The sequence below is a fragment of the Eptesicus fuscus genome, chromosome 12 (genome assembly GCF_027574615.1).
Source record: "Eptesicus fuscus isolate TK198812 chromosome 12, DD_ASM_mEF_20220401, whole genome shotgun sequence".
NCBI lineage: Eukaryota > Metazoa > Chordata > Mammalia > Chiroptera > Vespertilionidae > Eptesicus > Eptesicus fuscus.
Window position 1 is genome coordinate 21,249,072 of NC_072484.1, and position 26,300 is coordinate 21,275,371.

The 26,300-nt window shown below is 45.3% G+C and overlaps 1 protein-coding gene across 1 annotated transcript in view; it reads right to left on the reverse strand.

Annotated features, from left to right (window-relative positions):
- Positions 1-3,241: 3,241 nt before the first annotated feature.
- ISM1 (isthmin 1) overlaps positions 3,242-26,300 on the reverse strand; it is a 79,951-nt gene continuing 56,892 nt past the window's right edge. The window contains exons 3-6 of the mRNA XM_008141099.3: positions 19,665-19,929; positions 11,473-11,616; positions 8,039-8,128; positions 3,242-5,489 (exon numbers count right to left, since the gene is read on the reverse strand). Of these exons, the coding sequence (XP_008139321.1) occupies positions 4,972-5,489; positions 8,039-8,128; positions 11,473-11,616; positions 19,665-19,929 (1,017 nt within the window). The 3' untranslated portion in view covers positions 3,242-4,971. The remainder of the gene's footprint in view (positions 5,490-8,038; positions 8,129-11,472; positions 11,617-19,664; positions 19,930-26,300) is intronic.

The following is a 26,300-nucleotide window of genomic DNA, read 5'->3' on the forward strand; positions in this document are numbered from 1 at the left end:
ACACTTGCACCTCAGTCTGACCCTGTGCAAGCCGAGTGGGCCCCACTGGCTAGAGTAAGCCACGAGATAAAGACTTGTAGTAGCTTCCAATTGAAAGTTGGGCTGGTATACACAGGTATGGCAAGTGCTAAGCAGATGTGAAGGACATCAAAAGCATCTGCCAATGAGCAGGTAGGATGGGTGGTCTTATATAATTTATCGATAGTAAACTGAGGTCTGGTTTAGCTCCATAATACCAAGTAGAAGGTGCTGATGGGATGAGAAGGAGCTCTCTCTTTAGTCACCTACTTTGGGCCCATTTAAAGCCCTTTCCACTAGCTTTCATTCCTGCCTTGTGTAATCAGGTAGTGGGAGGTCTACCTCTGCAGTGGGGACTGGCTGGATACTCACACAGCCCATCTCTGCTTTCTGGGCCTCCAACTAGACTCCATTTTCCAGTCTTCTTTGCAGAGGAGCTCAGTGGACAGATATGTGACAATTGAGTGGGAGTGATGTATAATACTTACTTGCCTGACCTATGCAACCCCTTATGCATATTCTACCTGCTCTTTGTCCTCCGAGCAGGCTAGAATAGAGATGACCCCCAGGGTACTCCAGAGACTCACACTTGAGGATGGCTAAGCCACAATATGGAAGATGCCTTGGTTCCTGGGTTGTCACTTAGAGGAGAGCCACTGGACCAGAAACATACTCTTTGTATTTTTATTGTGGTAAGCCACTGTGATTTTGAGGAATATCTATTACAGTAACTAGCATTACTTTTAATTTAATGCAACATACACATGTGATCAAATAATTTATTTTTCTTTATATCATTTGCCATTTTCTCAGATTATTTATTTATTTATTTATTTATTTATTGGCTGTCTATCCTCCAACAGGAAGACTTGAATTTGTACACTGCTCTATCTTTGGCATCTGGAACAATGCCTGGCAACTAGGAGATGCTCAATAAATAATTGTCTAGTCACTCTCTACCAATGCCCAACCTTCACTGCAGATGGTACATGACAGGTCCTGTTCTAGGAACTTCTTGTCTCTTATCTTAGTTCATTCTCACAACAACTGTATGAGGACACTGAAATGCCTAGAGGCTGGTTAACTTATCCCCTGGTACCCAGTAGGCAAGTAAGGGAGCAAGGACTGGAAACCAGGCTGTTTGATTCAACCCCCAAACTCTTACACCCTTGGCACATTGCCTGATAACATCTGCCAGGTGCAGTGCTAGGAGCTGGGGTTATAGGAAAGCTGAGGCATAGCACCAACCCATGAGGTCTACTCAACAGGCAACAGCATGGGGTTTATGTGCAGTGTGGGAAACAGACAGTCTCTGTTCTTGTCTTAGAGGTCTGCTAGAAATGCTGAGCTCTGCTACTTACCTAATCTGAGCTAGGACTCAGCTACAGGATCAAAACTTCTCTTGTATAATGAGAGAACAAGGCAGATACGTAGAAATGAAGCCAGATCCTCTGTCTCCAATGTGAGACACTATAAAGGGTGACACAGGGACACTTAGCAAATTTGAACAATTTGAGCAAAGGCAGGGTGAGTGGGAGCAAAACAAATAACAAGCAGACAAACCAACCAACCAACCAACTAACCAACCAACCAGCCAATCCTGTGAGTCTTGGGAAGAGTTAGGAAGAGAGTAGAACAAGGGGTTTTGGTTAGGAACGTGGGTTTGGTGATCAGACAGAACTAGTTTCAACCAGCGGGGGTGTTAGTACCTTGGGCCAGTTCACTAGCTTTGTTGGGCTGCTGTACAATGGATTTAATGTGCCTGCCTCCCATGTAAAGTGATTAGCACAGAAGTACTAAGTGTGTGCTCAGGAAGAGTGGCTGGTATAGTAACTATTCTTTGATCCCCGGGCTTAGGATGGAGAACTCCACACTCCTGGCCACTGAGCTATGAAGACAGAAACACTTGGGAGGCTATAATCATGGCCCACACACCCGAGCTGAAGAGAAAGCTCAGCACTTACCCAGCCTCTCCCTCGGCCTTCCCACGTGCAGCCACTAGAGGGCCTTGGGCATCTCTGTTTGCCACTATAGGTTTGCTCACAAGTGGCACCCAAGAGGCCCAGTGGATTACTAGAAATGGGACGCTCTCTGCAGGGGGAGGCAAAGGAGCACAGCATTTGACGAGAGCAGGGGCTGAGGGGGTCACAGTTCCAGGTGCTGCAGGGGAGGGTGCAGAGAGCCTATTCTGCTGCTGACAAACTTCCCATGAGGGAATTAATTACTTGGGGTTACCCTGGGGCTGGCTTTGGACCCTGTATATCACTCATTGGCCTCCTAGAGCTTTGGGACTGAAAACTAGCTCATCCTGATAGAGGCAGATTATAGTTTAGCAAATTTCCAGAGGTGTGAGACTATCTTCATGAGGTACAGAATGCTAGGGGTGTTCTCAGAAGGCAAAGAGCCCAGTAGCTCTCCCCTGCTCCCAATTTGGCCTACCTTCCAGCTCTCAGTTAATTAGATAAACAAGGGCTGAATCGAAAATTGCTCTTTGGAACCATTACTCATCTCAGTTGTCCTCACTGTAGGAGGGAAGAGCTCTGGTACCTTTAATCGTCCATTCTAAATCCTTAACATGAACACTTGTGTCATGGCTCTATAACTTGTCACTCTTGTTTCTCTGCTCATCACTCTAAACATCCTAGTCTTCAGGAAACACAACACTCTTTCCTAGTTGCTTGTTTTGGTCCATATAGTTTTTTTCCCCTCAAAATTCATTCACTTCATCCTCCCCCTTGGTTGCTTTATGAAATACTAATTCTCCATCAGACCCAACAAGTATTTCCCGGATTTCTGCTTCTATTTTCCCATCATACCTTGCACTGACTCTTAATAGAACACATATCAGAGGGTGTTATTGCTGTACATTTTTATCTCTCATCACTCAGTTGAAGTTCTCATGTGTTTCATCTCCAGCCTCTAATTGAATACCTATCCTGTCAGAGAACTCACCACCTCAAAGGTAATACATTTAATTGCAATGTTCTCTCTTTGCAAAAATAGCTTCCTTCGTATCAGAAACCAAATCTGTTTCCCTGATATACAGACCTATTGATTCTCTTCCTACTGATTCAGTTGCTTAAAATTCCTCCAGATATGAGTAAGGCTTCTCATTTCATAATTGGAAACAAGCCTCAAATATAAACATACTGAGAGTGGGCAGTACATGAATAATTCATTCTAAAGTGTAAATGACTGATAAGAGATTTTCCATAAGAACAAGAATTTATTAGGCAAACCTAAGGGTAGGATCACTTGGAATACCAAAGACACCAGGAATATGAGGACACCAAATATTTGGTATAGTAGAAAGAGCATTGGGCTACGATGTGAAAGAAGGGTGTTATGTGATTTATTTTATGTGAGCTTTGTTTTTGTCATCTGGAAAAAGAATAATTCGCATTATGAGTAGTTCTACTTATTACCATAATTGCAGATTTTGTTTGGAAGCAGCCCCACTCACTTGCGCTGTCTTAAGCCTTTGCTCTGGTTTGGTCTTCATAGCTCTTTCTTAGCTCTGGGTGGGCAAAACATTGTACCTGTGTCAGTGAGCTTCATCCTCCTGGGGCTGGACTGATATTCCTGGTGCTATGACTTACACCACCCACCACCACGTCAATCAATGAGCCTTTTATTCCCACTTGGCTTGAACCTTTCTCGCCCTTGCCTCACAGCCCTGCTTCATCAGAGCTCTTTATGGTATTTGCATCATAAATATTTGCAAGTAACACATTTACTGTAGGTAACACATTTTATTATGATTTTATTATATATTCTCTTTTCCTGGAGTTTTGCAAGTAAAGATTGCATAATAACCAACTCTTTATTTGCCCTAAGTTCCACACCACAGAACCAGGTCAAATTACAACTGCTTGATGCACTAGACTCAATGACTCAATAAATACTTTACAAAAATAATGTAGTTATTTTCCCACTTAAAACATAAAAAAAAAATTAGGATTTCCTAGACTTGAGTCCTCCTTCTCTTTTTACATTTATTTACTGTGAATATATTGGTGAAGAAAAAAAAATGTTAAGATGGTATTAAAATGAAATAGATGACATGGGGGTCCAAAGTTATTTTCCCATTTATCTTGCTTTCTTATCATTGAAAAAGTGCTATTCTCTGTTTTTATGTCTGACTTTCCTGCAGCCTTCTGGACTTACTAAGGCACGAACAGAAATTCTGCCATTCTGAAGCCTTTTAGTAGAATCAAAGCATTAGGCTAATATTGGCCTTTTATTTTAAAAGCCTATTTAAAACCAGGCCTCAGATTTGCCCCTAAAACATCCATTTGCCCGCCACCCCCACCCCCTTTCTTAGTTAGGCAAGAACATTTTGGACACTGAGACTTCAGCAAGGTGCCTCATGACTAAATAATATTTGGTTTAAGGTGGGTGTTTTCTTGTTTGGATATATTTCTATTGAGTTATTTTTAAAGACATCATTACACATTCCCTTTCTCCTCCACCCCCCCCTAAGCCCTGTCTGCACGCTCACAGAAGCGATTAAACAGTCTCCCGATGACAACTCCAGAGAAAAGGTTACGCTTAAGTCACATTCATATTAAATAAGTTATAGATAAAAACTTATAATGTTTACAACTCCAGTCTCTCTCCCCCCCCCCCCTTCTGCTTCGCTAGGAAACCCTGGGTCTGGGTGTGAACTGAATCCCACCCACTGTGGCTTCCAGGTTCTCCTGGCTTCTCCGTCCTCATCCTCCTTCCCACACCACCCCTAGGAGGAGTTCCACGGAGGTCTGTGGGCATCTTAGATGGCAAGGGTGGCTTCAGATGGCAGACACCGGGCCTGGCGCACATCCCTAGTGTGATTTAGGAAACACACGCATGTGGTCCGTGCAAACACACACGAAGGCAGCTAAGAGGGACTGTGCTCCCGGTCGCGGATCAGTGCAGTGCGCTTGTGTCCTAAATCCCGGAGGTGGTCTCTCTCTAATACTCCCTGGCCTCTTGGAACTGCTTGATGTAATCTTCGTCCGAGGGGCTCTCGGTGCACTTCTGCCCGTTGTTGGGAGGCCGGGCTTCATTATACCTGCTCCAGTCGCCCTTGCAGAGGATCCAGGGCAGGACGTCCACCTTGTAGTGCAGCTCGGCCGAGAACTCAGTGCTGATGAGGTTGGGTGTCCCCGCCCCTTTGCCCCTGGTGATGAGCTGCATGTTGTCGCCGTAGCAGCAGTGCTGGGCGGCCAGCGTGGTGCTCTCCAGGGACAGCATGGAGCGGATGCAGTACCGGGCGCTGGGCTTGTAGATCTCCAGCTTCTCCTTGGGCCCGCTGGCGTCCTTCCAGCGGAAGTCCTTGCGCTTGATGCGGTCGAAGATGTCCGCGGTGCTGTAGGCCACCTCGGTGGGGTAGGAGCAGGGGCAGCTGGGCAGGTCATTGATGACCTTGTGCATGTACTTCTTTAAGAACTCGCTCTTGCAGCTCATCCATCGCTCACAGCTGTCCGTGTCTGAAAAAGGCCACAGAGAAACCCTCTCACCACATGCAAAACAGACAGCAGGTGACATTGCCATCTAACCGCCCCCCACCCTCCCCCACAGCCACCGCCTGCAGCCCCTGGAACCACGGGTCCTAGCTCACCTCGCTTTAACTTGGGAAGTTTGAACTTGACTACCTGTACACCATCACTAGATTTAACCATCATTATACTGTATATGCTTTATATTTTTTAATCTTTTTGGAAATATATGACATTATTATCCCTAAGTTTTAGTAGGTATCTACAAAAAATACAAATACAAAAGGACGATATTGGGATATGGGGTTAACCATACCCCCTTATCACCCATAAGAAAATTAACAATACTTCAGAGGGCCATTTTAAATCTCCTCTTTCAATGCATGGTGATGGGGGAGAAAATGCTTACAAGTAACATTTGTAGGATTGAGTTGTATTTCTGCCAGTCACTGACCAATTAAAACTAGATCTAGTGCCCTAACCTCTTAACCTTAAGCACTAAATGGCGACAAGTATTGTATGCAAATCCATATGAAAAGATGCCTCTAAAGGGAAGCGGCTGGCTGGTGGCCTCAGCTTTTAGGGAACTTAACATTTAGGCCAGAGGCCCCGTTACCTCTAAGGCTGGAGCCTGAACCCGCCCACATAGTTGTGTTCGGCCTTTGCAGTATGAAAAATAGTGAATTAATCGCTAACAGTTAAAATAGGTGGTTCCACGTATTAATATGGCTTCCTGGTTTAAAAAACCAAAAGATATGTTTATGCTGGTCCTGCATTGCTCTATGGCAGGGGTCCTCAAACTTTTTAAACAGGGGGCCAGTTCACTGTCCCTCAGACCGTTGGAGGGCCGGACTATAGTTTAAAAAAAAACAACTATGAACAAATTCCTATGCACACTGCACATATCTTATTTTGAAGTAAAAAAAACAAAACGGCAAAAACACCTGCATGTGGCCCGCGGGCCGTAGTTTGAGGACGCCTGCTCTATGGGAACAACTGGGTGAGTGAACAGGCGAAGAGTGACCACTTGTGCAAACTAAGGTTGAGCAGAAAAAAATCTGGTGGGCTGTCTGGCGGTAGGGAACACAGTCAGTTTCAATGAAGGTTATGGGGAAGCAGGTGTGTCAGATCATGGACGTCTTCAACGGAGATGAGGCTTGTTCAGAGGGCACCAGGTAACCACTGAAGATTTTTTAAAAAAAACTATGTTTATATTGCATTTTTTAGAGAGAGAGAGGAAAGGAGAGGAATAGAGATATAGAAACATTAATGGGAAACATCACCGATCAGTTGCCTCTTGCATGCCCCCTGCTGGGAATCGAGCCTGCAACTCAGGCATGTGCCCTACTGGGTATGGAACCAGTGACCTAGTGGTTCCTGGGTCGATGCTTAACCACTGAGCAACACCGGCTGGGCCACTGAAGGTTTTTGAGCCATAGTGAGCTATTAATTGAGCTGTACAGTCAGAAGATATATTTAGTGCTGCTATCAACTGTAAGAGTCCAGGGAACAGCAGGTGTGACCAACAGTAGTTAGGGAAAGAAGGCTGCTAGGCCTTGGCGGGCTTGGGGGTAACGGGAGGAGGACATTCAAGATGACTCACCAGCTCCGACCCAGGTGCCTGGGAGGCTGGTGGTGTCATGAGTGGAAATCAAGTGGCCAGGATGGGGGCGGGCAGCTTGGAGGGGAGCTCGGGGTCCTCTTCAGTGGAATGAGGAAGCGAGATGGGGCATCTCTCAGGAGCTCAGTGAGGCCTGGCCTAGTTGAAAAGTGGGGACTCTTGTGCTGGACTGCCTGGGATCGAACCCCGAATCTACTATTTAGTAGCTCTGTGACCTTGAGCAAGCTATTCTCCCTCACTGTGCTTCAGTTCTCTCATCGCCAAACTGAAGACGTAGCAGCGCCTGTCTCATGAAGTGAGATGAGGATTAAACGGGAGGGAACACGGAGAGGACACGGGCAGGGTGTTGCCCACAGGGGTGTGCTGAGGCTCCTTTTGGCTCTGAGTTCTACGATCCCAGCCCTGCGAGCCCCTGACTGAGCAGTAGCTGAGAGAGTGGAGAGTCCACCCTGGGAAGTGTGTGTCTGCAAAGTCAGTGGGGGTCTCCTTCAGAGGGCAGGGTCTTCAGAAACAAAGTTCAGTGCAGCTCCAGAAAACGGCCTTGTATTTTCCCTCCAGAGTGGCAGGTCATCAAAATTCATATACCTAAAGGACACCCATCGACTTATTTTTATCCATCAAACTTACATAGATGTCCAGTGTGAGGGACATGTTCTAAACGCTTTACAAATACAAACTCATTTAATTCTACAACAACTCTATAAAGTAGGTACTAGTTCCTCATACCATTTTACAGATCAGAAAATGGAGGCAGTACTGGATTAAGAAACGACCTGGTGCAAGAAATATGCTGGGAGAATTGGGCCCCATATGAGGAAAAGGAAACGTATAAATGGATCCGAGGATGACACTGCAAAAGCAAAAGGAATGTCCAAAATACTAAATCAATATTTGAATAAAAAAGAAACAAAAATCTTACCGACTTCAAACAGTTTGGTGGCATTAAATTCCTCGCTTCCCGCAAGCAGACTCACTTCGGTAGCAGCTGTCCTGAAGGTGTCTTCAATTCCTAAAGACAGACAGGGCTCATTTCCCCTCGGTTATATGGAAAAAGTCCCCACCCCCGCCCCCATCAATTAAAAAAAACAAATACACCTCAACAAAGCCTTTTTTTGTGTTCATTACTACTCATGGGTAGAAACTTGCCAACAGAGGAAACAGTAAAAAGCAGGTAGCAGAGCATAAAATATATTAAAACCCCAGATACCATGTGCAGCATGAAATCAGATCCAAATGTGCCTGACCGAGTCCTAAGGAACTCAGTCACTAGGTCCCAGAGTGGAGTTTGGGGCAGTGGGGGGACACATATCAAAAGGGTTGTCTGCCTGGTGGTGTCAGGATGACAAACTAAACTAAAGGCAGTGGCCAAAACCAGTCTAGTGGTCAATACCAGTCTTAAGGACGGACTGACTGACTGGGTTCAATCATTACCTGCTGTGTGACCTTGGGAAAGCCACTTAACCTTTGTGTAACTATTTTCACATCTGTAAAATGGGGAGAAATAAAGGACCCACCACACAGAGTTGAATGAATTAAATGAGTTATGTGTAAAGAAAGCACTTAGACTAAGTAGTAAGTAGCAAGAGTTAGCTGATGCTGTTCCTTGAATATTTGTCTAGCTCATTTTGAGGATGCAGCAGTCCATAGCCAAAGACCAGGTATCTCATACTCTGAGACTTTTAGCATTGTTGATAATGCTTCAAAAAGAGTAAGCTGGGCTTGTCATTACTTGCTCGGAGGGACCGAACCCAGCTTGCCTCAAACTTCTTGGCTCTCCTCCCCTTCCAAACTGCCACCCCACCCAGGCTTCCTTTACAGACAGGAATCCTGTGCAAGCTGAGGCAGTCAGACGAGGCAGGAGTTGTGGGATGTAGACAGATTGGAGATCCTTGGCTGCCTATTAGGCGTGACTTGATTTCCTTTAAGAGGCTCTCTTTGATTTTAGGTGAGGCCCCTTGAACTTATTTATAGGGTTGACCTATGGGACAAGCTTTTACAGTGCAATCACTGCCAGGCCACCTGCCCCGCAATTCTTTTCAATACGGTTGAGAATCAATATACCAAATAAGGAAAGAAATCCTGTAAAAAAAAAAAAATCCTTCATGTTCCAAGAGAGTCCTGAAAAGCTGGAAGAGCCAGGAACAGAGAGGTAGAAAGGATGGAAGGAAGGCAAGGTCCAATGAGAAGAAAATGTGGGGGCAGGGCTGCCAGCCACACTGCTCTCAGTGTGAGAGAAAATGAGGAGGCAATATTAAAAATGGCGGCAGAGAAGACCCTTTCCCTAATAAGCTGTCTAAATGGACCTCTTGGGTCTGGATGCCTGCTCTGGAAGAGAAACAAGAGGCAATCCCCCGAGCCCTGACTTTAAATGCTATCTGTGTCCAGGTGTGGCTGAGCCTGATACCCTTTCTTCTGCTGGAGGTGGAATAGTTTCATGGTTAAGAGCATGGTCTCTGGAATTAGACTGGCTGGACTTGAATTCCAGGTTGATCATTTTCTGCCTGTGTGACTCTAGGCAAATGAAGCCCAGTGCCTCAGTTTTTACAACTGTTAAATGGGCACGATAATAAATACCTATTTCAGAAGGCTATTGTAAGATTAAATGAAATAATACATATAATGACCTTAGAAATTTGCTTGATACCAAAATACTAGAAAAACCCTATTTTTCATAATCATATTTTTTCTTCTTTAATACCTTCACCACCTTCATATTTATCTTAATTTTCTTTTGCTTCCTCTTGTCTTCATCATTATCCTTTTCATCTTCTTCAGATTCTCCTTCTCTTCCTTCATTTTCTTCCTGTACTCCTTCTTTTCTTCCTTATCATATTATTATTATTTATTGCTTTATTTTTATCCATCCAAATCCCATCCTATCAGACTTCTAACTCAGCTTTATTCAGGAAATTTTCACAGGAAAAGCATCTTGAAATGATGCTTTCAAAAAGTTTGCTCCACTTTCTGAAATCCATCTGCATGGCTGACAAGGCACCAGCCCAGCCACTTCTGATATTTCAGCCCTGTTTTCTACACACACCCCTTGGCTAACACACACATGCCCAATCTTATCCTTTCTCTCCTCAGAAACCCCTTTGCCCTTTCACTTTATTTATTTATTTATTTATTTATTTATTTATTTATTTATTTATTTATTTACCAGAGGCCTGGTGCACGAAATTCGTGCACGGTTAGAGTCCCTAGGCCTGGTTGACAATCAGGGCTGATTGGGGCCTTCCTTTTGGCTGCCAGCTGGGGCCTTCCTTCATTCCATGCCACCCCCTGGTGGTCAGCACATATCATAGCAAACAATCGAATTCACAGTCTCCCGGTCAAACTCCTGAGGGGACACTTTGCATATTAGCCTTTTATATATATAGATTGGTGTGTGTGTGTGTTAATCCTCTCCCCAGGATATTTTTCCATTGGTTTTTAGAGATAGTAGAGGAGAAAAAGAGAAAAACATTGATGTGAGAGAGACACATAGAATGGTTGCTTCCCACATGTGCCCAACCGAGCCTGCAACCTAGGTACATACCCCCTCTCTCTCTTTCTCCAGTTCTTGACTGGAATTGAACCCAGAACCCTTCAGTCTGTGGGCCAATGCTCTATGCACCAAGCCAAACCATCTAGAAGTGAAAGAGTGAAGAGCTCTTTCACTTCTCTTTTGGTCCAAATCTCAGCCTTACAATTTGAGAGCAGAGTTCAGGGGTAGGAAACGAAAGTCCTGGGTGCAGAGATTAACTTTTCTGTGCCTGAATTTCTTTGAGATGAAGCTATTTGGAATATGTGGTTTCTTGGGAGAGCCTAAGATATTATTTTAGACTAGATGCCTGATGCACGAAATTCGTGCAAGGGGCTCAGCCCTTGCAGCCACGGCGGCTTGCCTTGGCCCTCGCAGACCTGGCTTCATCCAGAAGGTTGTTCGGCTGTCTGGTCTAATTAGCATATTATACTTTTATTACTATAGATTGGTATTCTACCTGGAAGTGGGGAACACACAGTGAATGTAAAATGACAGACCAGGAGTTAGTAAACTTTTTGTAAAGGGTCAGAGAGTACTAGTAAATACTTCATGCTTTGTGGGTCACATATGGTCTTGGTCACATACTCTTTCTTCTCTTTATCCTTCTTTTCTTCTACTTCTTTTTCTTCCCCTCCTTCTTCTTTACGTCTCCTTAAACATGTGTGGACCACACAAAAACAGGCTAGAGTGTGACAACTACTGCTACTGACAGTCACAATCATTTTTCATCTCCAACATCTTTCACCAGTAAGCTCATTACTCGTCTCTTGTCTCAGTCTGGACAAGACTGAACTTGAACTTGGAGCCACACCCCTGCATAAACCCACCTGGGCAGTTTGGACGATCACATGTCCGAGACTCTGTGGCGGTGCACGCGTAGCCACAGGACCTGGTCCGCTTCTGGTTGCCATTCCCACAGGTGACGCTGCAGACAGACCAGAGACTCCAGTCGCCCTCCCCATCGGTGGAATCTGGAAGGGAGCCAGGGAGACAGTCACAGCCTCATCAAAAGAGTCCCCAAACCCACCCGACAAGTAGCCTGCCAATAGTCCCCCTGCATCACTCTCACTGTTGGAGGGGCCCAGATGCCTGCTGGAGTCAAAAGGCTTACAGCTCCAGGGTTCATTTTAGGAATGAACCTCATGCAGGCAGTGACTCTGTCTGAGGATTTGGGCACTGACGTGGTCAGCCCATGACCAGGGCCTGATAGTCCCAACAGGTGCCGAGTGAGTGCTTATTGAGAATGCATACATTTGCAGAGCATAGGATCATGAAATAACATGATAGGTATGTAGATGACCACCATTAGTTCCTTACCTCCCTGTGCCTACATTTATAGTAAAGAGAGAGAGAGAGACTATGTCCCCTAGAATCTGTGCTAGCTTTGGCCTTAGGAGGCCTGGCAGCTTCTGACTTTTGCTCTGGGGAATCCAGTTGAGGCTCAACCTGTGAATTATGGGACACCACATGGAAAGAGAGAAGCCACATGAAGGCCCACCAAAACACTAGACATGCGAATGAAGCTTTCATGAACCTTCCAGCCCTTTGCAATGGACAGCTGAATGCAGCTGATGCCCTCAGGAATGGAGGGACTGCCCAGTGTGGCCCTGCTTGAACTCTTGAGCCATGGGATCATAAGAAATAATTAAGTGCTGCTGTTTTCAGCCATGGCGTTTGGGGATGTTTTGTTACACAGGAGTAGACAACAGATACCAAATGGTGAAGCTACATGATTCTTTGAGGTCATTGCTCAACATCCATCCTATTGAGCCCCTATTACATGCCAGGCACAATTCTGTGTATGTAGGGTATATCATTAAACAAAATTTTCAATGGTTCCCTGTGCTGGTGGAACTAATATTTTAGTGAGAAGAGTCAGCCAATAATTAGTAAACAAAAAATGAGTAAATTATACATCAGATTAGAAGTCGGTGAATGACATGAAAGGAGAAGCAGACCAGGGTAGGGGGGTCTGGATAGTGAGAGGTTGTGAGAGGCTGGTGTATCATCAACAGTAAATTCCTCTTTTTAAAAATAAGAAACTAAGCCCTGGAGCGATTGGGTGACTATCTAAGGTCATAATGGAGACAGAAAGGAAAACTTGGGCTCTAGCGCTAAACTCTTAATCTCAAAAGCTTGACTCTTTCTGAAGCATCTCCACTCAGTAGTAATTTCTCCTGGTTTAGCCAAATGCTTCTAGAGCCTTGGGCCTCTGTAGGTGCCAAGCACAGAGGTACAGGCATGTGCCTTGCAGGGAAGGGGTCCTCTCCATTCATAACAGGTCGTGGTGATTGTTATTATGTAGGCCGGGCAAGAATGCAGTCCACACATGTTTCTACCTGAACTGCGGGCCCTGTGCCAGCCTCCCGGGCTGTTGTTTACATGGCGTTCACTTTGAACACTCCTCAGGCAAACACAGGGCCCCCGAGTCTCCTCAGCCCATTCAGCAGAGCGAGGGTGGGGGCGTGATTCATGGAGTTCTCTTCCCTAACCCAGAGTAGAGCGTTTGCTCACACATCGCCTGCCCCCGGGAGGCCCCCATTCATTTCTATTCTCTCCCCAAAACAAATTTTTCCAAACTTTGATTTTCTTCTAAGAAATGGTTTTCCAACCACACGGCCAAGCAGATATTTGAAACAACTGCTTCGTGTGACGGAGCTGGGTCTGCTTCCTCAGCCTTAGCCTTCCTCCTCGCTCCCCTCTCTTACTAGGCATGAGCAGCAGAACTGGATGCTTCCAGAGGGACACATCACAGAGGTAGGGGCCTCTGCCGCTCCCTCCGAGACATTGCAGTCTGGGATCTCTTGCTAATTTCACCAGGAACACCAGAGGGTGCCTGGAACAACCATGTGACTGCACTCTTGTCAGTGGGAGCATCCAGGTGCAGAGGGTTATACACAATGTGACCACATTCAACCACAACCTACATGCACCCACGAGGCCAGGTTTGTTAAAGGGAACAACCACACTGAGTCACAAGCAGAGATTATAATGCCTTTAGGTTCATAGGAAGGGGGCAGTGGGTTAAACTGAAAAAGCTTATTATACCACAAAGGTAGGGTCCATGTCGCCTGTGTGATGGTACAGGCACAGGACACAATCCCATGATGCCAAGAGGTGTCCTGCTTGACCCAGCAGAAGTAACAGGGCCCCAACCATCTAGAAATCTCTTGCAACCTTTCCTCAGTGTGGCAGTAATATGGAGAGCTAATTTTGGGCAATGTCACCCTGAACATTGAGATTTTGGCATTAAACTCACCACGATGCTTATATTAGAACCTCTGCATTATATACGTTCTTGTTTGGGGATCTTGGATCAAAATTATTGGGTGTCAATAACTGTCAGATGATGTGAAAAATGATGTCCATGATTCCACTTCCCTTTGCTTACTCTTCTCTCACACCGACCCTAGCCTGGCCCACCTGACTTGCTTTGGCCAATGGGAAAACAGCAAACATGATGCAAACAGAGGTTGCAAGAGGGCTCCTGTATTAGGGCTTGGCCTCTTGCTGCAGGGAACTCTTCCACCATCAGGTGAGGAGCCCGGGGCTGGTCCTGAAGGGTGAGGAAGCAGGTGGGGAGAGGCCCAGCCATCTCACACCCCAGCTGCCCATCCTGGACCTCCAATGCCACCCTCCCCCCTGCCTCTCTCTCCCCCCAACCCTCCAACCAGCCCAGAGCAGAGCAGAGCAGAGCAGTCCAGACAGTCTGCAAACTGCTGAGAGATAATGCGTTTGTCCTTTTAAGCCACTGAATTTTGGGGTGTTTTCTGAAGCAACCAAAATTAACTATTATACATATACCATCACATTTTCCCTAAGATACGTTCTCTCGATGGTTAACAGACTCCAGAACCATGAAGGAGTTCTCATCCTAGCAAGTGGGTTCTTCATGCCTTTATTTTAGATGGTCACGAAGTCATTTATTTTCCAAACATTTTTTATACGGGGCCCTCGGAGTTAGGCACAGAACAGGATATCGCCAGGCATTTAGTCATTTCTACTGGGCTAGTAATGACATAAAACCACCTCCTAGGAAGGTGTGTATGTCAGCTCACAACCCTAAGCCTCCATAGCATACTGTCCCGGATGAATGCCCCAGCAAAAGCCCTCTCCTTGGGGATTTCTATTTGTTTAACGTGTTCAAAGGACAGAACGGGAACTTCTCACAGTGAACCAAGATTTGAGGGCAGGAGTCCTTTCTGCTAGAATCAAACACTACTTCTCATTCACTCACCTACCAGGCAGAGAGCATTGCTCAGAGCAGACACTGAACATGAGCAGCAGCAACTGCAAAGATGGCAATAATGACAGTAAAAAACAGTCCCTGAGATTGGACAGCCCCTATCTGTGACATCCAATTGCTCAGCGAGGGAAGAAAACAATGCACAGTACAGTGAGTGACAGCTGGTTTTCAAGGATGTCATTTGAAATTTTAAAGTAGTCATTATACTGTTTCAAGCACTAGAGTTCAGTGGCCCAGTCATGATGTTTGGGCAACTGAAGTGACTTGGGTCTTGAGTCAGCTGCTGGCAAGCCTCCACCACGAATCCTAGGAGATAGTGGCTACCAGTGATTGAGGGCCTGCTTTCACCAGCTGCCCTGCCTAACTCACTGATTTAACTCCTGTCACAACCCTGCGAGGTAGGAGGAAATAGCTTCCTTTTACAGGTAAGGAAACTGAGGCTCAGAGGCATTAAGGTACTTGCCTAAGGCCACACAGCTCAAACTTGGCAGAAGTGGGATTAGGTCTGAGGACTGTCAGCTCCTGCTCTATATCCTGTTCCATATTCTGGCATTCTAGCAGTTCTACTTTTGGCCCAGGTTGGCCTCCTTTCTTTAAGACACCCACTTATGTGGCCACAATTTAACATTACAAAGGAAAGCCCTTGAAAAAAAAATCACTGAAATCTATTAAAATAGGATCATGACCAGTTAAAGAATTGCAAAGAATTGAGTCTCAGCCTCGGTTACAACAAGCAGTGCCCATTAAGTTTATTTTTCAGGTTGTTCTGAACAACTTTGGGAATGGTATACTTCTTTTTAACAGAAAGACATTTATTTGAACTCTTTTGTTGCCCTGGGTGAGACCCTCCGTATCTACACAGAAGGTATTTAAAATGCAGTATCTCAAACACATACAGTCCAAAGTTGAGCTTACTCATGTTTCCATGATCCCAAGTTAGGTCTAGCTAACTTCTGTTGTGTACTTTATAATTTATTCTAAAGATGCCATACTATTTTATTTATTTCATGTAGAATTTTTTGAAATACTCTTTGGCCACATACATTTAAATTCTTATTAAAAATCCTACCTTCAAAAATCTGAGATCAAGATCCTCCAGAAAGACCAATTCCTGTAGCAATTTCAGCCTGTCTCAGACAAGGGAGCAGGCACTTAGGTACAATGACTTGTGCTGCTTTGTCATTGCATGAGTCTCTCCTTCCTGAGCAGTGTGCTCACTCCCTGTATCCTCCACAGCATCTAATCTAGGGCTACATATTTGGAAATGGCACTATAGTTTCTTTTAAAAAAATATATATTTTACTGATTTTTTTACAGAGAGGAAGGGCAAGGGATAGAGAGTTAGAAACATTGATGAGAGAGAAGCATCTATCAGCTGCCTCCTGCACAGCCCCTACTGGGGATGTGCCCGCAACCAAGGTACATGCCCTTGACCGGAATTGAACCTGGGACCCTTCAGTACCCAGGCCGACCCTCTATCCACTGAGCCAAACTAGTTAGGACGGCACTATAGTTTCTTGCTGATTGAAATAAAAGAGGACTCAGCTCAGCCAATGCTATAAGGAATTCTGAAAATCACATGTTCCCTGTGAGCCAGTCTCAGAAGCGATACTTCATTCATTTTGCAAATACTACTGAGCATCTGCGACATGCTGAGAGTCTTGGCACTACTCCAAGTGTGGCTCAAAGGCCAACAGTGTCAGCCTCACCTGGGCTCCTGCCCTTTTCTACATCTACGGCATCAGAAGCTGCACTTTACCAAGACCCCCAGGTTTTTGTGTGCATATTGAAGTCTGAAAAGCACTGATTTAGAAGTATTATAAGGGACACATTTTTCTTTATAAAGTAGCAATCCTGATATCTAGTCTAATGATGAGGAAGTTACTAAGAGAGACTCCAAAATCACAAAAGATTGAGTTTCTTCATGGCTCAGGGACGCTGTAAGATTCAGATGCAAGGCACTCTGTGGGTATCATAGGCCCAGAAAGCTGGGTGAGGGTGGCTGAGGCAGCCACCGTAATTGCTCCAGTAGAAGCAAATTCTATCCTCAAGATTGAAATAGAAGATGTTCTTAATGTTCATGAATTCAACTGAGGGTGCTCTATAAAAGCTTTAGTGGAAGAGCTGTTTCTAGTGTTAGTCTTCAACATTCAGCTGACCTTGGTTGGAAAAAGAGACAAAGACAGACTGAGCCTAGGTCTCGCTGTTGGACATTCTGGTTTAGCAGAAGGTCGGCAGTAGCCCTCAACCTGAGCTGCACATTGCAGTCACTCATGGAGCTTTAAAAAACACAGATGTCTGGGCCCCACCTCCAGAGATCCCAGCTTACTGGTGAGAGAAATCTGGGCACCAGGGTTTCAAACAATTCCCCAGGTGAGCATAATGAGCAACTGAGAACTGTTGATTTTGAATACTCAGTGTTCCAGAGGCCCCGGAAAGTTTGTTCAAACATAGATTTTTGGGAACCCACACCCAGAATATCTGATTCAGGCAGCCCGGAGACCAGGAGGCTGCACATCTGCATTTTTATCCTGGTTCCAGATGATGCTGATGCCGCCAGTTTAGGGACCACACTTTGATGCCATTAGGATAGAGGGATGAGGTTGGGGCTAGGATTGGCGTTTTTTAACATGCAACCAAGGGATTCTGATGCCGAGGGTCTAAGGCCCACTCATAAAAAAAAATGTTCTGTGTGGGCTGGGCAAACAGGTTTAGCCACAAAACTGTGCAATGTCAGGCTAGCACCCGAGATCCTGTGTGCGTTGTTTCTCTGTTCAATAGCACTGTTCCAATCTTTAATTTCTATCTTCCAATCCAAGTGACCATTTCTAGATCCACTCCCCTGTCCTAAAGGATGTGTTTTCCCCCCCTCCCCCGCACAAGAGAGGCAGAATAACATAGTGATTAAGAGGACAGACTTTGGACCAACTGACTGAGATAAATCCTTGAGGTCAAGTTTCTTAATTTCTCAGGCTTCAGGTTCCCCATCTGTAAAATGGGGTACCTGGCTCAGAGAGCTGATTAAATGAGCGCTACATGTTAGATGCCATGAAGAAGGATTGGTGCATGATAAATGCTATATGTATGTTGGCTACTATTCCGAGTCCTTCTTCCTGGAAAGTAGATAAATTGGACTTCCTCTGGGAATGAGGAAGTTTTCACGAGTCTCCTGGCTGGAGCTCTCTTTCAGCTCCCCTAGCATTTGATGTGTATTTCCACAATGGCACCATTTTGCTTAATCAGTTTATTTTTCTTCCCTTGTCCACAGATAGGTGAGGCCCGCTGTAGGGAAGGACTGTGTCTTACTCATTTTTTTATTCCCAGCACCTAACATAATACTGATCACAAGATATGCTCTTAATAAATGTCTGTTGAGCCCTGACCTGGTGGTTCAGTTGATTGGAGCATTGTCTCATACACCAAAAGGTTGCAGGTTCAATTCCTGGTCAGGGCACATATCTAAGTTGTAGGTTTGATCCCCAGTCAGGGCATGAGTGGGAGACAATCAATCAGTTTCTCTATCACATAGATGTTTCTCTCTCTCTCAAATCAATAGAAACATATGTTCAGGTGAGGAAATAAATAAATAGATAGATAAATATCTGTTGAACAACTAAATGATGCAGCTGGAAAAAATTATCTTGCTGTTTTGGAAGTTGTTTAGTGGGGAGAAATAACTCTCCAACATACAACTGGTCTTTCTGCTGAAACACAGATGTAAGGGTGAGAGTTCATGACAAGTCATCCTCATCATACAGTGTTTGCACCTAAGTCTGCTGATGGTAAAGCCACAGAATATCCCAATGATGGATGCATTTATAAGACTGCAAATATTCTATAGCAAAAGACACACTGTCTGATTTCTCACAAAGGCTGCTTCTTCTTATTGGACAAACAGAATACATTTCCCAGCCTCCTTTGCAGCTATGTGGGGCCATTTCATCAGGTCATGCCAATAATATTTGAGCAGATATAATGTGTGTTATTTACAAGCTGAGTAGGTTAATAGCATGTGTACCTTTTTCAGGCTGCATTTCCCCCCTTGGCTGAGCTGTATATAGAGCATCCATTGGATAACACTTAGGCCCTAACAGTTGGAGGAGTGCCAAGATAGAAGAAGCCTGGGTTCTTGAATGACTACGTGGAGCTGAGTTACCCAAAACCTGTCTCCCATTTCAAATTAAAAATGAACTTCTATTTTTTAAATTATTGAATTTGAAAGTTTTGTTACTTCACCTTACTCTAAAACATGAGACAGTAGAAGTCCCTAATTGGGGTCTTAAAATTTATTGGTGGGGAGGTCTCATTTGGACAACCCTTGAAGCATATGTTCATGTGGATTCTCAAGGGCCACACTATTGCCAATGTCAAACATAACAGTGGCCTAGTCAAAGAAAGCAGCCGATTCATTCCAAATTATTTTTCAATATACATTTTTACAGTAAAATATACAAGAGAACTGATTTGCTGATTTCTTCCTTTTTATAAACAAAACTATTTTTTTTTTGAAAAAAGAACCTCAAAGACCCCTGACTAAAAAAAAAAAAAAAATCTCTCCTAGGATAATTGGTGTGATTTTAAAATTATAGTCTTTCCAGAAAAATGTGGCTGCTGGTGCCTCCTTGGGGCTTCTGCGGAATAGAGTCTTTATGAGGTACGCCTCATAGAAGACCAAAAGCCACATACTGTAAACTGGGTTTTACTTGGATCCATTTCCTCATCATCCTCATTTATTCTCCCCACCAATTTTATATTACTGGGTGGTAAACTCACCATATTCTGGTTGCTCTTTGGTTTCAAAAGACCGGTGGCCTGGGGCCGGACGGTCCCACCCCCGGGGAGGGTTGAGGAAGTTGCTGTCATCTGAGGTACTGTCGTACTTGTAGTCCTGGTCCCCGCTGTTGGCCCTCGACAAGGACAAGGACCTCTGCCACCAGGCCCACCAGTCAGGGGATGGGACTGACCAGCTGGGCTTATTCTCCGGATGCTGATCTTTATCTGCTTCAGAGTCAGGACCGTCCACCACCTCTATGGTGACCTGAAGAATTCAGAACAGGCCAGGGTCAATGAGGAGTCAATAGCCTCCAAGCTGGGTGACCCTTGGAAGAAAGTCTGGGATACCAGAGGCAAACGATGGATGTGTCCCTCATGAAGGAGAGCAGAGACTGCATGGTGATACATAATGGAAAACATCCAGGGAAGGCCCAAATGAACCCCACGATTAGAAAGAATGAAGTACATGGGCCTTGGGTGGAAGGAGACAATTCATCACTAGGGTCACTGATTTACTGAAGACTACATTGCTGGGAAGTCTCTAATTCAAGGAGTAAACATGTATTATATATGTTCCTGAAGTGACTCAAGAATAATTATAATAAAATTGAGCACTTATTGAGTACTATCTCTGTATCAGGCATGGTTCTAAGTGCTCTTCCATATATTAACTTACTTAATCCTCATGACGACCTTATAGGTTTGGTTGATTGGCCCCTATGGTTGATGATCTGCAAAGATGGTCCAGATAATCCCTCCCATCCTTGTATGTGTATGCCACATCTTCCATCAAGAGGTGCAGTTGACTTCCTCTCCCTTTCTATCTGGGCTGGCCTTGTGACACACTTTGTCCAGTAGACTGTGGGAGTAGTTACAATGAGACAAATCTCATGAGGGCTTGAAGCTTCCATTTTCATTCTCTTGGCATGTTCCTACCATTATGTAAGGAAGCCCAGCCTAGATGACTGGGTGCATAGAGACCACATGAAGGGAGAGGCCGCAGAGTAGAGAACTGAGGCTCCTTGGCCACTGGCCAGCTCCATGGTCCCAGTCATATGAGGGGGGCCATCTTGGATCCTACAGCCCGGTTGGGTCATCCCATCTGATATCATGTGGTACAGAGATGAGCTCTGCCAGTTGAGCCCTGCTCCAATTCCTGACCCATAGGGACCACGAGCAATCCGATGGTTGCTGTTTCAAGCTATTGAGTTTTGGGGTGGTTGTCAGACAGCAATAGATAGCGTTTTATAGACAGAGAAAACTGGCACACAGAGAAGTTAACAACTTGCCTAAAGTCCACACAGCTAGTATCTGGCAGATGTGGCTAGTGTAGCTCCAGAGCCCACGTTCTTACCCCAACTGTGCCACTATGTCCCTCTCAACAAGTAAGGAACAGAGGTATTGTCCCCTCATGCAACCAAGGGAGCAAAGAGGCCACAGATGCCGGTGATGCTGGGTGCCACAAGTTGTGTAGAGATGTAAACACAAGGTCCTCAAGGTCCAGGTTTTCACAGCTGGGATTTTCACTTGCCCTGAGGTCCAGACCCAGCACATATACCCCTCAACCAACCCTCAGGTTCCAAACAGATAGTCCCAGAGCCAAGGTTAGAACTTGCTCTCTAATTTATGGAGCCTCATTTGGAAGTCACGGGGCTGGAAGAATGCAGCTTCTTGGCTCTGAGAGACAATCAACGTAGAGAAACTTGTTTTAAAAATATAATAAAAACTCATTGGGTTCCTTTGGCCATCACATAGCTCTTGCAACACCCCCTGGATGAGTTATGTGCAAATGAATCAGAAACACGTGCTCCAAGTAATCAGCGCAAGATGTACTGGGCAGATGGATTTCTAGTTTTGCCCTAACCCGACATTTGAGAGAGTTGCTAGTATGCTCTGCCAAATTGCACCAGGGTGTGCCCATCCTGAGACAAACAGCCTCTTCCTTCTGTGTTAGGAATGGGAAAGTTTGCATTCTGCTCACTTTACCATTCAAAGGAAGTTGCCCAGCTGATGGTGAGCCTGGGCTGTGGCCTGGTGTGGTCCAAACACAAGATCAAGAGTGTGGCCTTCAATACCAGAGTATACTTGGGCTGCGGCAGGTCAAGTGTATCATTCCTCTGGTGTGGGATGCCTAGAAGCACACTGTTGGATTTATTCCATGCTACCACCATTACCCCAGTCTTATAAGCATCGTTTGCATATGTATAAATAATGATGAAATTTTTAGTAATCCTCCACAAAGAAAAAAAAAGAGAAGAAAATTAATGCATCATATGTCTTATATCATTGCTATTTGCTAGAATGGATGGCTGCTGGGAAATGACAGTGACTGGGACCCACACACAACCCTGGAAGGACAAGTGCAGAAGGAGTGCACAGCTGGGGAGTGACAGGCTACTGAGCCTTGGAGGCATAACCTTTCTCCTCTGCAGTCCCAGTCCTGTCCCCCTCAGCCTGCAGACAGAACAACTGATTCTCAACAATTGTCTGCATGGCTGTTAAGGGTCTTGGAGGGGAGAAGCTGCCAAGAGCCAGGCAAGCCTGCAATTATGGTAATGAAATCAGTCTCTGGGTAGGAGATAAGGGGGAACATGCCCAACGGTTTTGGTATTCCATTTGTATTCAGACTGGAGTCAAAGGGATTGCCTAAACAAAACGTGCCCTGCAATTTCTCCAAACTGGGAATAAAAACAATTTCATGTTTTAAGCTATTACCGTCAATATAATTCTTTTTCTTCCAAACTGGTGCTCAGATCCAAACAAAATAGATTTGTTGCCTGGCCAGGCAATGAGTAGCAAAATACAAATTTACTCCAAAAACTATATCGATGACTAAATCTCAACAGTTTAGAGGTTTCTTTTCCCCCTTTAATTTCTAGCCACTGCCTCAACTGAATTAACAACAAAAAAACAAACAAAAAACCCCACACAAACCTTAGGACCCGCCCTTCCCTACAGTTAATGTGGAAACCTCATACTGATATCAAAAGAAGAAATCTAATCTGGAACCTGAAATTTCATAGGCATACAATTAAAAAGACTTAATGAGCATGATCAATGACTTCTCGAATGATGGGGATTAGTTTTATGTTTCCTGTTGCTCTCATTCTACTTATATGTTCTTTGGCATCAAAGAGTCCTTTTATAAAAATGTCTTGAACAATAATCGATGTGATGAGCTTAAGGTGTGGGAGTGAGCCCAGCAGATTTCCAAGCTGATAAAGACTCGAGATCTTACCGTCCTTTCTCTTCCTTGGTGCACATAATTGAAGTATATAAGTACATTTGTTTTTTCTGGACTTTTCCACACCATGAACCAAGACAATAAAAGAAAGAAAACTCGTTCAAAATATCCGAGCCCAGCTTCTGGCTGAGTCTCATCAGCTTCAAGAAACAGAGCTCTATATCACTGCCAATTTGGGTAATTCTGTCCAAAATCCAGATGTGAGGATCCTAGGCAACACTACCAGTTTCTTTCTTCCTTTGGGTAGTTAAAACATTTATTAGAAACATTTATTATACTTTCTCTGAAAAGCACTTTCTTAGGGAAACTAACAATTTTCAGTCTTATTGATAATAAACTACAATATACAAAAGATTTGACAACCTGAACAAGAGTGAATCTTCTAGCTCGATGGTCCTGTAAGCCTTGTGAGCTTGATGACTAGGCGGGCATGAGTCGGTATTTCCCAGACAGTAAAATAAGCCCTGAGAGGTGAATTGATTCCACAGGAATACAGAGCACCCAGGGTCAGTAAGACAGTCTCCAGCAAAGGATTAGGCCCCAGATTACATACCCTCCTTCCTTGACAATGTACTACACACACACACACACACACACACACACACACACACACACACCCTATATAATAAAGAGGTAATATGCAAATTGACCATCATACCCTTGCACAAGATAGCCACCCCCATGTGGTCACAAGATGGCTGCCACAAGATGGCCAGCAGGAGAGGGCAGTTGTGGGAGCTCAGGCCAGCAGAGGAGGGCAGTTAGGGGTGACCAGGACAGGAGGGGAGGGGGTGACCAGGTCACCAGGGGAAGGCAGTTGGGGGCAGCCAGGTCTTCAGGGGAGGGAGGGCAGTTGGCGGGGACCAGGCCTGCAGGGGAGGGCAGTTAGGGGCGACCAGGCTGGCAGGGGAGGGTAGTTGTGGGCAATCAGGCTAGCAGGAGGGGCAGTTGGGGGCGACCCGGCTGGCAGGGGAGTGGTTAGGGGGTGATCAGGCTGGCAGGCAGGTGAGCGGTTGGGAGCCAGCAGTCCCGGATTGTGAGAGGGATGTCTGATTGCTGGTGTGGGATCGGGCCTAAACCAGCAGTCAAACATCCCCTGAGGGGTCCCAGATTGGAGAGGGTGCAGGCTGGGCTGAGGAACACAGTCCCACCCCAGTGCATGAATTTCGTGCACTGGGCTTCTAATATATATATAGGTAGTATTATAATTTTGATTTTTATAGGCAAGGAAACTGAGGCATAGAGAGTGGAATAACCTGCATGAAACCACAGAGGTCAATGAAAAATTGAACAATATAGACTTGTTCCCATGGGTGTAAGGGCCCATGTCTTAGGCACAGAAATTTCTTTGATTGTTACTCAGCCAAACCTTTCCTTCCAAGAGTATATTAGAGAAGAAGGAGGGAGGGAAATCAGAAGTAGAAGCCCGTACAACAGTTAGAGCCCTGTCCAACTCATTTGATTGTATCTTGTGGTACTCAGGAGGCCCATGGCCATGTAAATACATCTGTGCAAGAAAAAAAAATAGGCCTTTAGATGACTATTTTTAACTCTCTCTCAATGGAAGAAAAGAAATAAATATATTGGTTGAAATGATTACTAATGTCAGCTCGATCCAAAAAAGAGAAATAGTTTTTTGTGACTAGCTACCGTGGTAATGAATTGATGCAGTAAGCCTAATAATGAGTTTATTTTAGAGATTTTTGTCTTTGCTATCTGACCATCAGCTACAGACTGCAGCCCAGCCAAGGATATGAAAGTTCAAGTGTAACTTGTCCTGGGGGATATCTTTTCTTTCCTGACTTATTTATTTATTTATTTTTTAAACAAAACCCAACCTCTAGTATTGTTTTAAATTTAATATGGAGATTGGGTTCAGGAGTTTGAGGCTATTTCTTTCTATTTTGCACATGGTTGTTTTTTTCCCCTCACTCATTTCCACAGCCTGAAGCCAGTCTTTAAAATGGAGAGCCTGGCACACTTGGAATGGAGGCCACCTGGCTTATGGTCATTTAAAAAAGGCTATACAAAGCAGGGCTTTTAAAAGCATTTCCCTTCCTAAAAGTCAAGAGGCCCAAGAGGGATGTGGCCTTTGCCTGGACTCAGCATTGTCACTTTGGAAAGGTGTGGGCTGTTTGGCCGGAGGGACAGTGGCCCCCAGCCCTGGGGCGTGGGAAATGCTTCCAGACACTGGAGGGGTTGGGGGTGGTTCAGAGAGAGGGGTATCGAATTCCTGTTCAGCTACCCAGCTCCAGTCAGACATAAATAGGTGGGGGTGAAGGGCAGTTTGCCAGAAGAAGGGGGAGACAGGCCTGGGGCCCTGGCAGCGGAGGCCAACCCACTGAAGCGGCCTTCACCTGTCTTCACTCGGCTCCCCAGGGAGAGAAAATGCTTTCAGGGGACCTCGGTGACCAGCAGGGCTGTCTGCTTGGCTGAATCAGCCTGTGTCAAACCAGTGGATTTCAACAAAAGAGGAGTGCTCGCAGGAAGGGGTGAGGGCTGCCAACACGGAAACCATCACCCCCTTTTAGGAAGTACCTCATCTTTTAAAGGACCACCAGGGAATTGGTTTACTCAAGGGCAGTGGTGCATGGGGCCAGCACTGTGCGTGTGTGTGTGTGTGTGTGTGTGTGCATGTGCGTGCCCACCCCTGTGTATGTGCATTCACACACACTTCCACGCAGACCTAGGGCAGGGGCTCCCACGGGTAGCAGCTGCTTCGTTCTTTCTTTGACCATCTTTCTGAGTGACCGACATTAACCTTTTATAGTCTAGAAAGAGAAGGCCAGTAAGGTAGCTTGATTTTCTTTCCTCTAGGGCCAACAGGTCATTTGATCAATAAAACACAGGCCACCCCACCCTCTGCACTTCCTATGGAAGGTTAACAGAAGCAGGGATTGTGCAAAGAGAAAGGCACTCCCCCAGCTGGACAGTGGGCAAAAAGATGGTGTTGGCCTCCTCTTTTGGGATTGTTTTTTGTTTACTTTCATGGTATCTGGGTTAGAGTTTCATTAGTTTCTAAGCCATTCTGCCAACAACGTGATATTGGAGCTATGGGAAACCTATGTTCTTGGGGCCATGGTGAGTTTTGCTGTTCAAAGGGTAACTCGAAAGTCTGGGACCTCCTAGGCGTGGCCCTGTTCCTCTTCCTACCCTGTACTCCAAAGCATTTCTCTCAGAAGCCGCACCTGGAGGTGAATTTCTTGCCCCTGGGCTGGGGGGGGCGGGAGGCTGGAGGGGGTAAGACAGAGTGAGAACAAAGCACCGATTGTTACGTTTCACCTGTTCTAAGTCTATATGAACAGGTGGCTGGGGGTCTCAGAGGAGAGGAGGGCAAATAATTTCCGCTTGTACTATTTCTGCAGCCACAGCTTTGTGACAGCACGTGGGGA